The sequence below is a fragment of the Puma concolor genome, chromosome A1, assembly GCF_028749965.1.
Source record: "Puma concolor isolate L17-30 chromosome A1, mPumCon1.1.hap2, whole genome shotgun sequence".
Classification (NCBI taxonomy): Eukaryota; Metazoa; Chordata; class Mammalia; order Carnivora; family Felidae; genus Puma; species Puma concolor.
In genome coordinates this window covers 50,005,444-50,019,965 of record NC_141667.1, presented here as the reverse complement: position 1 = coordinate 50,019,965, position 14,522 = coordinate 50,005,444, and the positions used below count along the sequence as shown (strand labels likewise).

The 14,522-nt window shown below is 37.6% G+C and overlaps 2 protein-coding genes across 3 annotated transcripts in view; one reads left to right on the top strand and one right to left on the bottom strand.

Annotated features, from left to right (window-relative positions):
* The first annotated feature begins 688 nt into the window (after positions 1-688).
* Positions 689-14,522, top strand: part of CLINT1 (clathrin interactor 1) — a 59,246-nt gene continuing 45,412 nt past the window's right edge. Inside the window, exon 1 of one of the 2 annotated variants that reach the window (XM_025923556.2) lies at positions 689-912. In XM_025923556.2, the coding sequence (XP_025779341.1) occupies positions 872-912 (41 nt within the window). In that variant the 5' untranslated portion in view covers positions 689-871. The remainder of the gene's footprint in view (positions 913-14,522) is intronic. The other variant, XM_086703828.1, reaches the window with a different exon arrangement.
* LSM11 (LSM11, U7 small nuclear RNA associated) overlaps positions 12,561-14,522 on the bottom strand; it is an 88,509-nt gene continuing 86,547 nt past the window's right edge. Inside the window, exon 6 of the mRNA XM_086703996.1 lies at positions 12,561-13,049. Within this exon, the coding sequence (XP_086560122.1) occupies positions 12,960-13,049 (90 nt within the window). The 3' untranslated portion in view covers positions 12,561-12,959. The remainder of the gene's footprint in view (positions 13,050-14,522) is intronic.

Sequence of the window (14,522 nt, the reverse complement as noted above, 5' to 3'; positions counted from 1 at the left end):
AGGATATTAGCGGGGGGTCTTTCCTATCTCAAGTAATTTTTTTAATCTTTTATTTTTGAGAGAGAGAGACAGAGAGAGAGAGAGAGAGAGAGAGAGCGAGCAGGGGAGGGGCAGAAAGAGGGAGACAGAATCCAAAGCAGGGTCCAGGCTCTGAGCTGTCAGCACAGAGCCTGATGTGGGGCTCGAACCCACCAACAGTGAGGCCCTGACCTGAGCCAAAGTCAGATGCTCAACTGACTGAGCCACCCAGGTGCCCCTCAGGTACTATTTTAACAAGACTTATTTCACAAGAAAATCCTTTCAATGAGGTATTCGAAGACTCAAAATCATAGCACGCTGTGGTATTTGTTACATATTCAGGACTGTTTCTAGGGAGAAACAATACTTACTATTTGGAAAATGTGTCTGAGGGCTGCTTGATCCTATACCAGTGCTTCTGACACTTGAGCACGGAGGACTCCGTAAAGCACAGATTCCTGGTCCCACCCCAGAGTTTCTGGTTTTGAAGGTCAGAGGCATGGGGAAGGGTGCGTAGGACCGGAGAGTCTAACAGAAATACTACCAAGTTTATTACACTAACTCTCTCAGCTTAACCTGTCCGCTAGGCCGGGGGAGAACTACAAGTCCCGGCGTGCCCCGCGCGCAGAGGGCGGAAAGTCGGGCACTTCCGCTCCACGCAGCGCCTCTGCCCCCGCGTCTCGACGTGTCACCGGCGGCGCCGCGGCTGTGGCAAGAGGAGGACCTAACTGGGGGAGTTCGAGGCGGCGGGCGGCGGCGGTGACCCCGGCCAGGATCTGCCCCGGCGCGGAAGTGTTCCGGGGTCTGTGGGGAGCAGGGGAGGGAGCCGGCGGCTCGGCCCGCGCGGGGCACGATGTTGAACATGTGGAAGGTGCGGGAGCTGGTGGACAAAGCGTGAGTATCGGGGGTCAGTTGTGGCCAAGGCCCACGCAGAGGAGGGGAGGAAGGGGGAAGGGGAGCTGGCCCTGCGCCCGGGGCTGCCCGCGTCACGCCCCCCGGCTTGGCCAGTCCCATCATGGCGGCGACCGGCTCTCTCTCCGACCCGGAGCAGGTCCCGACCCGCGAGGGTGAGAAGGGACCCTTCCTCGTTTCAAAACATCCTGTTAGCCCCCTCCTCTCCTGTGCAGGCCTTCCTCACCTTGCCCCCACCCCCATCCCTCTAGGCACAGACCCTTTGGTCAGGGGAGGGGGGGGGGGTTGTCCAGAGCTGGGTCACTGCCCTGGTTGGAGGACTGTCTTGGCCCCAGACTGTGGGTTTTGCCTCCGGGGCAGCGGGGAAGGCTTGGAGGTGGGGGACGCAATGCACTGACCCTCTGTGTTCTCAGGGTGTGGTGCGGAGACTTAGGCCTGGTCGGGTTGCTTACTAGGTTTCTTTTAATTCCTAATGAACCTGAAGTGTTGGAGTGGGTGGTAGGTGTAACAAGTGGCCATTGTGGTCAGGCTGAAGTTACTCAAGAGGAGATTCATCCTTTGCTTTTCTAACACTAGTGAAAGTAGATCACCACATTACTTACTGTGATTCTTCTTTTCCTCTTGTTTCCTTTTCCACTACATTTCATTTTTGGAGGGTCACTCGTTCCATTGGGCTTAGTTAACAAGTCATTAAGAAATTTACCCTGAAGAAGGAAACAACCCGGGTTTATATCCCGTTGATCTGCTTTTAGCTTCCCTGACAGGTAAAATGACTAATGCATAGATGATTTCCTATAAGAGTTAGGTTATAACTTTAGTGTCTCACACCAGAAAAACCTTCACACTTAACAGACGTAACATTAAGGACTTCTAGGCCAGCAGGAAATAAAGTTTAAGAATTTAACCAGTCAGTCCTCTTCCTTTGGCTTCTAGTGATTGTGCAATACGTGTGGTGACAGAAACATTGGTGATACCGACCCAACCTAAAATCAGGAAGTGTTGATGGCAAACTTTTGAGTTTTTCTTGACACCAAAAAAAAAAAAAAAAACCACACCAAAAACCAAAAAACACAATTTATAGTGGCTTGGATAATCATCAGATGGAACTTAGAATTTGACCATATTTTCCAGTTTGCTGTGCTACCAAGAAGGCAGTAGAGCACCAAAGGGACATGGGTTTTAGAGGCTTCAGAGCTGGGTTCAAGCTCTGTAACCTTGGCAAGTTAAGTAACTTTAGGTGCCCCAGTTTTCTTAGGTGCAGTATGAAAATAATGATAGATACCTACCTTACAACGTTGTAAAGCTTAAGGACTAAGGACTTTACATATAAAGCTCTTGCCACAGTATATTTAGATCAGTATACTTTGGATGACTGTAGCAGATGTTCTGCATTGAGAGGGAGATAAACATTAAAAGAGAAACTCTACGTTTGAGAAATGGTTTGCTTTAATAATTTTCCTTTATCAGCTGTTCATTTGATCATTAAGTCCTCAGACATTTATTTTGGGTTTGTTTTGCTATTTATATGCCCTTTGCTTCCTAAAGATAAAATCATGGTTCTTTTCCAGATACAGGTTCATTAGTTTTTTATATTTTTAATTTTTTTCCAGTGGACACTGTGCATGCCTTATTGGATCACTGGTTGTTTATCCAAGTGTAAAGACTTGGATACTAGCTTAAATAGTTTTGAAAGTCCAAAAGTCTCTACAAAACTCTTTATTTCTAAGCCAGAGAGCAGCAAAAGAGATCTAAGAGAAACCTTGTTGTCTTAGAGAACTAAGTTTGTGGTACTCACAAATTTGCAGAAGCTATATACGTTTTTCAGGAGACAGAAATCAAGGCAACGTTCCTGCTGATGTTGTACGTTTGCTATTGTTTGTCTTTATCACTCATGTTACCAATCTTCAAGTGTTCAGGTGAAATTTGGTACATAAGTAGTTATCAAGTCATCTAATGGAAGAACTGTTGTTGAAAAAGAACTTCTGTCTTCCTTTTTACTACCCATTTTAAAATGGAGACTTGAACCAAGTTCAGGAACGTGTAAGAATTCTGCCACCAAGGACTTGTTAAAGTTTTTGTGGGTGTCTGACACATGATATTAAGATTAGAATGTGAAGTTATTTTACTGAATACTTAGAATTTAATTTTCATCTTTCATTGGCAGGAGAGAAAAAAATTCTTCCCTCAAAATGTAAGCATCTTACAGAACCAGTACCTGTGGCACAGTGTCCAGTTAGATTCTTCACCTTAAAATGCCATAATGGAGGAGAAACCAATCTGTAGAATGGCTGCTTTGATTATTAGAGGAATAAGGTATTGAGGGAACTTGGAAATGAAGAAACGAAGTGATTAAGGACTGCTCGGAGAGTTTGGATTAATAGAATGAGGTCTTATGTATTAGGAAGGGCACAAGTTAGGGGTTTTAGAGACCTGGGTTCAGATTCTGATACTTCCTTTTAAGCTAGCCATATGTATAATTTTGCAGAGAATCACATAAATATCCAAATGATAGATTCCTTATCAGTAAAATGAGAGGATGAGGGTAGACAAAGTCTGTTTTCAACTTTACTGGCTATTTGGAGACATGAATTTCCATTGCGTGGGCAGGGGGGAGATATGGAACTGGTATTTCATAATGGCACACAGATTTTGGAAAGTCATTCTCCAGCGACAGTTTTGGCTGAAAAAGGATTTTTTTTTAAAGTGGTAATCAATAATTGTTATATTTAAATGCTTTATGCAGTAAATAAATGCAACCAATGACTCAGGAAAACTAGGACTTTTATTTAGCATATATCCCTACCCAGCGAGGTTTACTTGAGAAAGAAAAATGTTTTCTTTCAAAATGTGTTCCCTAGAGCTGCAGTTAGATCAAGTATGGTGGCAGTTCTGAAGTATAACGATGTATTTCAGATATTGGCTTTTGAGAGCTTGAAGACATGGAGGGTGAGGAGATACTTTCCACAATTGTTGACCTCCTGGTAGTATTAAATGGCTTGGTGTGCAGAATACTGTGGAACTGAGGAAAAGCAGATAAAGTCATAGGCCAGCCAGAGCTTAGAGTACCAGTTTCCTCCCACTTGTACTCAAGTTGCACGAAAGGCAGCTGTGGCAGGAAGGGATAAGTGGCACCACTCCCACCAACTAGGACTAGCTTGACCATTATCATCATGTGACCTGCCTTCTTGTAATAAAGTTGGATTCTTTGATATTTTGTTATCCCACACATGGTATAAATTAAAAGTTGCTACAGTTCTGTTCTGTTTTTTCTCCAAACTTTGGGAATGTAGTCAACGTGACAGATAGTGGTAGATCAAAATGGCTACTTATTCAAGCCCAGTTAATCCTTCTCTTCCATTGCACAGAGTAGTACTAGTGGTAAATCTATTTCATCGGTGGCCCTTACTCTTTTTATGATAGTGATTCAAATAGTGCTGGCCAGCTACTATTGGTGGGCAACTGCTATTGGTAGTCCTTTCTTACTTTCTTAAGCATAGCTTGCGTTTTCCCTTATAAGTTGATTTTTGTTGGTGTTAACATGCGGTTTTATCCCCTAAATGTTTGTAGAGCTATAGAAACTACTCTTGCCTAGTCTAGACTCCAGAAGGAGAACCTTTTACTTTTTCAGAAAATATTTCATTCAGTTATTTCAACAGATAATACATTTTTTTTTTTTGGAGTAGTACTGTATTTTCTGAACTTGAAAAGTACAATACAGGTACCCTGCCTTCAAGAAACTTGCCATTACAATTACACTATATTTTGAACTTACTGTCAGTTTTGCTTTTTAGTCACCAGATGGTTTCCCCCTTATTTTCCCTGTCTTCCCAGTAAATCTCTGTTCCGTTTGCTTCTTAGAATTTGAAAGCAGACATGATTGTCAGCTTTTTAGTCTTCCCCTATCAACTTTTTTGGGAACCAATAATAGATCATTGTTATTAGTGAAATAATTAATTATCCGCCCTCTCTTATGGTAAGTGGATATAAGAAGATATTAAGAATTTAATTCCAAAGACAGAAGAGTTTAATTTATCTTCTGCCAATATTTCTGTAGTTTAAATTAGCCAATTTAGTACTACTGTCAAAATGCTTTTAAAAATCACTTAGTTGTCTCTTATGTTTTTCTGTGCCCTGTAGTGTTAGTTTACAAGTAGTTTTTCGTTTGTTTACTGATATATCCACTGAAAGTACTTGTGTGTGTGTGTGTTTTTTTTTAATTTAACTTTAAGTACCACTTATTTAGTTAATACTTCTGGTTTTTACAGTATGGCTCCACAGTTGAACCTTTTTGTGTGCTTTTAAATTATTTTATTTCATTTTTTTTAAACAAATTAGTTTTTAATGTTTATTTATTTAGAGAGAGAGAAAGTGCCATCAGGGGAGGGGCCGAGAGAGGGAGAGAGAGAATCCCAAGGAGGCTCCGTGCTGTCAGCACAGACCCCGACATGGGGCTTGATCCCAGGAACCATGAGATCATGACCTGAGCTGAAATCAAGAGTTAGATGCTCAGCCGAGCCACCCAGGTGCCCCTCTTACTTATTTCTAGTGTTTACTTAATAATTCTTTTAAGAAAAAATAAAGAGTAAAGGCAGCTTTTTTTTTTTCTTAATTTTTTTTTAACGTTTATTTATTTTTGAGAGAGGGAGAAAGAGCGTGCGCAAACAGGGGAGGGTCAGAGAGAGACAAAGACATAGAATCCGAAGCAGGCTCCAGGCTCTAAGCTGTCAGCACAGAGCCTGACGCGGGGCTCGAACCCACAGACTGTGAGATCATGACCTGAGCTGAAGTCAGATGTTTAACCGACTAAGCTACCCAAGTGACCCAAGAGTATAGGCAGTTTAAATAACATTTTAATCTTGAAGAAATTGTATTGTTTTATCTTTCATATTAAGATATATCTAGCTGTGAAAAAGTACTTTTTTAGTATTTGTAATAGCTCTTATGTACAAAAAGTTAACTCCTTTTAACCTCAACTGACATTACTTAACATTCTTGGACAATGTATTTAAACTGTTTATTCTTTTATGCCTTTTTTTATTGTTTGTTTTTTGAGAGAGAGATAGAGAGCGTGTGCAAGCAGGGGAGGGGCAGAGAGAGGGGGAGACACAGAATCCAAAGTAAACTCCGGGCTCTGAGCTGTCAGCACAGAGCCTGATGTGGGGCTCAAACCCTCGAGTTGTGAGATCATGACCTGAACCGAAGTCGGATGCTTAACTGACTGAGCCACCCAGGTGCCCCTCTTTTATGCTTTTTTAAGGTGTCACTTCATGAGCTTTCCTTGTTTGGTCTAATTACATATGTTTATCTATATGTTTTTATAGTAATTTGCTAGCAAAACACATTCTTCTACTATACCTCCAGGTGATATTTAATGGATCTAGGAAGCAGTTTGGTTCAGAGATCAGAACTGAATTGAAATCTGAGGTCTACTATGAAGAAACAGTGGTCTTGGGCATTGGAACAATATCTCTTAAATTTTTCTGTCTGGAAAATGGAGATGATACTTATTTTACAGGGTTCTTGTGAGGATTAAGTTCATGTGAAACACTTAGCATATTACCTGACATAAACTTTGAAATACCAATTGTTATTATGTAATGCAGAAAATCATTTATAACATAGAAAAAAACAAAGGAATATAGTGTTTAAAAGAATAAAGAAAATATTGTTGTTAGATTAGATTATTTACAAGTATGTAAGGACTGTGTCTTAATCCATGCATCATTATTTTCAGTGAGCACTCTTTCATAAAACTCTTCACCTGAATGGACATCTTAACCTACATATAGGAAAACTCATATAAATATCTCTAATGTGTACGCCATGTGTTGTTTTCACCAAGTCATAAATGCTTTTACTTTAATATTGAAAACATGTTACAGAAGTAGAAGTAATTCTTTAAAAAGATATGTTGAGGAATAAAGTCTTTGGGGAGACATATTGCAATTTCTTTTTTTTTTTCAACGTTTATTTATTTTTGGGACAGAGAGAGACAGAGCATGAACGGGGGGAGGGGCAGAGAGAGAGGGAGACACAGAATCGGAAACAGGCTCCAGGCTCTGAGCCATCAGCCCAGAGCCTGACGCGGGGCTCGAACTCACGGACCGCGAGATCGTGACCTGACTGAAGTCGGACGCTTAACCGACTGCGCCACCCAGGCGCCCCGACATATTGCAATTTCTATCTGCTAATCTTTGTTCAGTTTGTTTTGTAGTTTCTAAAGATATTAAAGATAGTACTAATGTAAAACATTCTCCTAAAATGTAAAAAGATTTATTTTTTGAACTTGACAGTTAATTCTTTTTTTAAGTTTATTTTTTTGAGAGAGAGCATGCATGCAGGGGTCAGGGGTAGGGATTGAGGGGGAAGAGACCAAGAGAGAGGGAGAGAATCCCAAGCAGGCTTCATGCTGTTAGCATGGAGCCCGATGTGGGGCTTGATCTCTTGAACCTCGAGATCATAACCTGAACCGAGACCAAGAGTTGGACACTTAACTGACTGAACCACCCAGACATCCCCTAATTCTTAAAGAAACTGAACAGTATCAAGAAAAAGAACCCTCTAAGTAATCAAATTTGCCATCTCTGACAATAGATGAGCAATACATACAGGGAACACACATTGCAGAAAGGGCTTTCCGATTATTCAGCCCATTCTCCCAAGTTGGCAAGAAATTCTTTTGGCTTACCAGAGTTCTTTAGCCTGAAAATTAAACACAGGTAAAAGAACATAATGTATTCCCATGTTGGAACAAATTTATAGCTAATTATGATTTGTGGATAAATTTAGCTAATGAATTATTAGTTGGAGTAATTTTGTTAATGCGTAACAATAGGCATGTTTTGTATTTAAGTGAGTTTGTCAATTGTTTTAGAATGTCTTTTGACATGCAAATTTGTTTAGTTTCAAAATTCTTAGGAAAGTATTTAAGTTCTACATAATTCAAATATCAATAATTTTTTTCAATTTCCACATAAATTCACCATTCACCATTATGTGGTAAATGTGTATGCATGCTTTTGAAATGTTTCACTCAAAAATTCTCATTCAGATAGCCTTAAATTTTTAAAATAGCAAAAATATATGCATTGAAAATTCAGTTTCCTGGGTTTTTTTGACTTTTGTTTTCATGTATTTTTAGAAGATCATTAAAGAACAATGCAAATAAATATACTGAGGATTTTTTTCTATTGATTTTTCTCATATTTGTTCTTCAGCTTAGGGTTGTTGGTTAAACCTGTTTTTATTTGCAGCTAAACCACAATGGTTAAGTAACATCCTTAGTTTGATGTGTTTGCCTTATATTTAGAAGTTTGGTACTGAATGGGCTTTTGAAGTGTGGCTCATTTCTCATGAAGCCAAATAAAAATTTTAACGCTGCAGTCTGCTCTCCACACAGCAATGATTGATTGTTGAAAAATACTAAATCAGATCTGTCTCAGCTTTTCAAGTCACTTTTCATCTCCCTGCCTCTCAGCCTGTACTCGATCTGGCTCTCTGCTGCCCCCTCTGACCCCATCTTCCATTACTCTCTGATTCTCTGTTCACTTTCTGTTTAAAATAGCATGCATCCACCTAAGTCACTCATTTCCACCTCTGCTTCTTTTATTTACATGTATTCTGCTGCTGCCTCTAGGATGTGAACTCCTTGAAGCCAGGGACTTCGTCTTGTTTACTGCTGTATTACTAACTCTTAGAACAGTGTATGTTATATAGTAGGTGCTCAATAAATATCTTTGACTATGTTAAGTTTGATAAGCTGATTTATACTACTGAAGAAATCTTCTAAGTCCGTGTATTTCTAATAAAAGCTAATAGTTATATAGTATCTCCCATGTGCCAATAAGAATTATGACAACATTGTTATCATCTTCAATTTATTGATGAGCAAATAGGCCACAGAGAAGTCCAGGAACTTGCTGAAAGTAACACATATAGAAAATAGAGTCTAGATTTAAATATAGATGTTTACTTTCAGAACATATATTTAACAGTTTTTGCTAACTTTTACAAGACATAATTATCAAAAAAATATTTTACTATAATAAAGGTGAGTTGCCAGTGTATACTTTATACTAATTAAAAATTACTTGGAGAAATATTCATAATATTTAAAATTTCTGCACCAAATTCATTGAGTGTTTATTCTTTTTTTCTTCCCATATGTACCTGTCATAAAAGAAAAATTTTCTGGACTCTTGATGTACTCTGAATAATGTCTATATGTTAGATGCCCCTCAACAGAAGGAAAGCAAACAGATGTTTATGTAGGTGCAAAAGAAAATCTTTAGCTATTGTAATGAAGGTATTCACTACTTAATCCTAAAATTTGTGACATTTATGGGGCGCCTGGGTGGCTCAGTTGGTTGAACATCCAACTTTGACATAGGTCGTGACCTCGCAGTTCGTGAGTTTCATCCCTGCATCGGGCTCACTGACTGAGCCTGCTTTGGATCCTCTTTCCCCCACTCTCTCTGCTCCTCCCCTGCTTGTGCTTTCTCTGTCTCAAAAAAAAAAAAAAAAAAAAAAAATTATATGTATATATATATATACATATATATATATAATTTTTTTTAATGTGACATTTATAAACATTATGTGCTTCAGAATTAGTAGTCCTCTGTAACCAGCTTCCACAACCTATTAAAGTTTCAGATAGTTTTTTGATTGTGGTCTTTGCTGTGCCCTTAGTGCTGTGTCATATTAATCTGTAATTTATGCCCAACTTTTCTCAGTTTTTCTTCAGACTGAGCATTTAGAAACAATTTTTCTTAGTCCATTATATACTTATCCAAGTACTGTATTTTTGGCATAGATTGTTAAGTATTAAAATGTTATGCAGTAACTGAAAATATATTACTGATATCCTTACTAATCTTGGCCATACCTCATAAAGGTCCTTCAATGAGTGCTCATTTAACATCTACCATGAGCCCTGTAGGGTACTATGAGAGACAGACCTTATGGTTCCAGTGGCATTTATGATTCTGTCAAGCAGATGCACTTGAAAAACACATGAAAAGCACATGAACAAGAAATAGAGAGTAATACAAGATGGTATGATATCTGAATTTAGGGTACAGGATGTAAATATTTTTGAAATTCAGAGAATAAAAAGAACAGGACTGAGCAAAAATTCATGAAAGAGATACATCCTGAGACACTTTTTTTTAAGTGTTTATTTTTGAGAGAGAGAGAGAGAGAGAGAGAGTGAGCAGGGGAGGAGCAGAGAGAGGGAGACACAGAATCTGAAGCAGGCTCCAGGCTCTGAGTTGTCGGCACAGAACCCTAGGCAGGGCTCCAACCTACTAGGAAGATCATGACCTGAGCCGAAGTCAGACGCTTAACCAACTGAGCCACCCAGGCGCCCCCTGCCCCCGGTTTTTTTTTTTTAAAGCATATTTACCTGAAAGGAAGATGGCTGAATAAGGTATCAAACATGAAGTGCAAAATCTGAAACAGGTGAAATAATGATGTAGATTCACTGATAAGAACCTGCACCCAGATGGTTGTGAACATAGGGTGACATCAGTGAATACTCTGAGAAGATGTCCCATTGCAAAAGGAAGTCCCCTTTCTATTCCAATCAAATAGTCCAAATTAAATAATTTGAAGTATAGTTACTTGGGTTTTTTTAGAGCTTGAGGGGGAATAAATTATAAAGGTCTCAAAATTTTGATAGGTTCTAGAAGTAATTTCCTTTATATCAGAAAAGTTGAATCTAGTTTTCAGGATTTGGAAGTACATTTGGATAAATCCATGTTTAATCAATCAAGGATGAAAATGAAAAACTATTAATTTAAATGAAATATCAAAGTATTTGACATCATATGGAGGTAGTTTTATAAACCTATCATTGTTGAGGTAGGTGCAGGATTTCTCGTTTTAGCATTGTTGATAGGATTTTTTAGTTACATACTTTTGGTTAGTGTTTGATATTTGGCAGTGTTTCCGAACTTAATCAGATAGAAAAAAAAAATGTTAGTCATGTAATCACACTGTAAATATCAGGCATTTGTGTCTACAAAGATGTAATTTTCACATGTTGTCCCAGTGCAGAATATCTCATCAATTTATCATTCTCTCAGAAGAGTTTTATGCTTTTTCTTTTTTTAAGGTTAACTTATTTCAGTACTTCCTTTTAGATTTTTTTCCTGAAGGAGTTAGGCAATATGTTTAATAAAATTATCTTAATAGGGTATTTTAAGCAGAAGTAGGGTGCCACATATTTGAAAAAATAAATGGTCTTGAGTGTGTCCAAGTTGAGCAGATTGCTTTGGATTTCAACTTTATTTATTTAAAAAATTCTTTTAATGTTTATTTATTTTTGAGAGAGAATGAGCAGGGGAGGAGCAGAGAGAGAGAGGGAGACCTAGAATCCGAAGCAGGCTCCAGGCTCCGAGTTGTCAGCACAGAGCCCGACTCAGAGCCCAAACCCACGAACCATGAGATCATGATACGAAGTGAAGGTGGACACTTAACTGACTGAGTCACGCAGGTGCCCCTCAATTTTATTTTTCAATGAGTGGTGGAAGGGGTATTGAAGGGGAGACCTGATAAATTAAGAGATTTTGTCCACTTCTGCTGTATAAAACAGGATAAGGTCAACTTTCCAGGACTGTTAAGAGAATTAAATGCGTTAATGTATTGTGGAAATGTTACAGTGAGTTCTCAATACATTCTTGTTTATTGCTTTCATTTTGTTTATTTAGTTTTGTCATTGTGAGACAGCTTTAAAAAGTGATAACCCAAAATTAAAAGATAGAGATGAACAAAGACTGTTCTATTAGAATTAAGTAGAGTAACAATTCCTTAGATTAGTTCCAGTTAATAGAAATTTAGAAGTTGGCAGAAATTTTTTAATAAACTTTTAAACCCCTTTAACAGTAAAATTTTACTATTAAAAGTATTTTAGTGGCTATTCTATCCATACCTGTAAAAAGCTAGAACACAAATAAAATTCTTAACACTATACTTATTTTTAAATACCTTAGATATTTGATCTGTTTGTGAAACCATATGATAGCTCCTGACAAGAAAAAGATCACATTGTCCTTCCTTTATAAAAAAAATTTTTGATTTACTAACTAACTTGTGTAAGAGGCCTTAAACAACTGTCATCAATAGGGAAAGATTTGTTTCACCATTAACACAAAACAATGCAAGTCTAAAGCTTCTTTAAATAGAGTAGGAGTGGTTTTGGTTGTTGAATAGGAATAATATTCCATACTTTAAAAAAAAAAAAAAAAGAGGACCTTGAGAGATTAGGCTTTTAAATTTTATTACCTTGGAAGCTTAGATTTTTAAAATTCATTAGAAATTGCACTTGAGGAACTTGTACCTGAATTGATAATGTGTACCACAGGATATACAATTGAATTTGTAATCACTGGTATTTCCACAACTTTCCAATAAACATTTTATGCTAAATATTTGACTAAAAGTTTTTCTAGCAAGTGGGAATGGGCGTCCTAGTTATTTAGAGTCATGAATATTCTATCACTATTGTATCTAAATATAACATTTTGCTAGCTTTTATTAACTTGCCATTAAATATGGTAATAGGTTACTGTGATACATGGAAAGTTTGGAATTAGAACAGTCCTGAGAGTTTCATTGAGGGTGTTTTTGTCCTATTTATTAGTTGAGTAAAATGTTTCACTGTGAGGATTTTTTACTCATATCAATACTTAAGACTGCTTGACATGCTAACATGGTTTGACACAGGAGATGTGGTGTTTGGTTTACCTAAAGGATAAAATTTGTGTAAGTTACATTACTAATTGTTCCTTCACTATAACTTAAATATAAAATGACATTAATTATAAAGATCTGGTAAGCCTCAATTTCATTATGTGTTTTAACTCTGATAAACTTTAACAATTAAACTTAATGCATTTTGTATCTAAAAGCATAATGGACACTCTGTATCTAAACTCTTTGATGCTTTAATGGAAGAGTGATTGGGCTTGAGAAAGCTAGTTCTTGCCTAGTTCAAGACTGAAATATATGATCTCCAAATTGTAGAATCAAGAAAATGATAGCTCAAAATGAAAAGGAAATAAGCCCAACCAATGATTTTCATGAAGTTTGACTTCGTTCCAAGTTATGTATGTTACCTAGAGAGATAAATTAAAAAAAAAAAAAAATGATTGAGGTAAGAGTCACACAACATTAACCATTTTAAAATGCTGAATTCAGTGACATTTAGTATATTCACAATATTGTGCAATTAGGCAGATTTTTAAATAAACTTTTATTCTGAAATTTAAATTTTAACAATAGTAAGGAAAACACCTGTATATCCTTTACCCACATTCACCAGTTTTTAAGATTTTGCCATATTTGCTCGACATTCGCTCTTCCTCTTCCACTCTGCATGCGCATGCACACACACTCACTCACACACACACTTTCCTGATCCCTTTAAAAGTAGGTTACATGCCCCCTTTGCCTCCAGAGTTCAGTGTGCATTTCCTAAGAACAAAGATGATTCTCTCACGTGGCCATAGTATGGATATTAGATTCAGAAAAGTTAACATTGAAACAGTAATTTTATCTCTTTGTAGTCCATATTCTAATTGTGTCAGTTGTCTCATTCCAGTGCACAGTTCTGTCCAGAATCATGTATTTAATTGTCATGACTCTTTAAGTCTCCTTTAATGAAGAGTTCTTTAATCTTTCTTTGCCTTTCATGATGTTGGTATTTTTGAACATAATAGGCCAGTTATTTTATAGAATATTCCTCAATTTAAGGTTAGCTGGTGTTTCCTCAGGTATGTATTCTGAGCTGGGATATTACATTAAGTAATAACATGTCCTTTTCAGGAGGAAAACAAAGTGTGTATGCTCTTTTAATTTTGAGCACTCAGTTAAAGGCGTTGTCTGGTTTCTCCATTATGTAGTTGTTTTTCTCGTTGCAACTAATAAATAGTCTGTGGGAAGATACTTTAATATCTCTCCTCATCAAACTCCGTCCCCCCTCCCCCCTCCCCCCCAATTTAGCATCTACTGATTCTTCTTCCTTGATGTGATAGTTAAAAATGATGACTCCTCCCTCTTCAACCACCTTCCCCCACGATCCATCCTTCAATATATAATTACCAGTTTACTGTAAGGAAGAGCTCTCATTTTCCCCCCTCTGTATATCCCTGCTTTGTGGATTTTCATTTTATTCAGTGCCTTGTAATCCCTACTGTCCTTATTTATTTCAGTACTCAAATTGTCACAGATTTGGTCAACAGGAGCCTTGTAAAGTTGGCTTATGTCCTTTTGGCACTTTTCTTTTTTTAAGCATTTTCTCACTTTCTGGCACAAGATGTGTGAACCTTTTTCTGTACTTTTACTCCCTCATCCATGGAATGAGCCATTTCTCCAAGGACCCTTGGTTTTGATTACTTTTAGTGGTGAGGCAGATTTTTAGAATGAAGATTATATCGTAGATTATATATAGAGATTTTTGTTGTAATTAAGATGTTGCTAGAATTTCTTAGTATGTAGAAACACCTATAGTACAAAGAGTTGGCACATGGGACAAAGAGGTTTTTTGAAGTGTGGTGGTGATTTTCTTTTGGATAATCAAGGTTTTATTT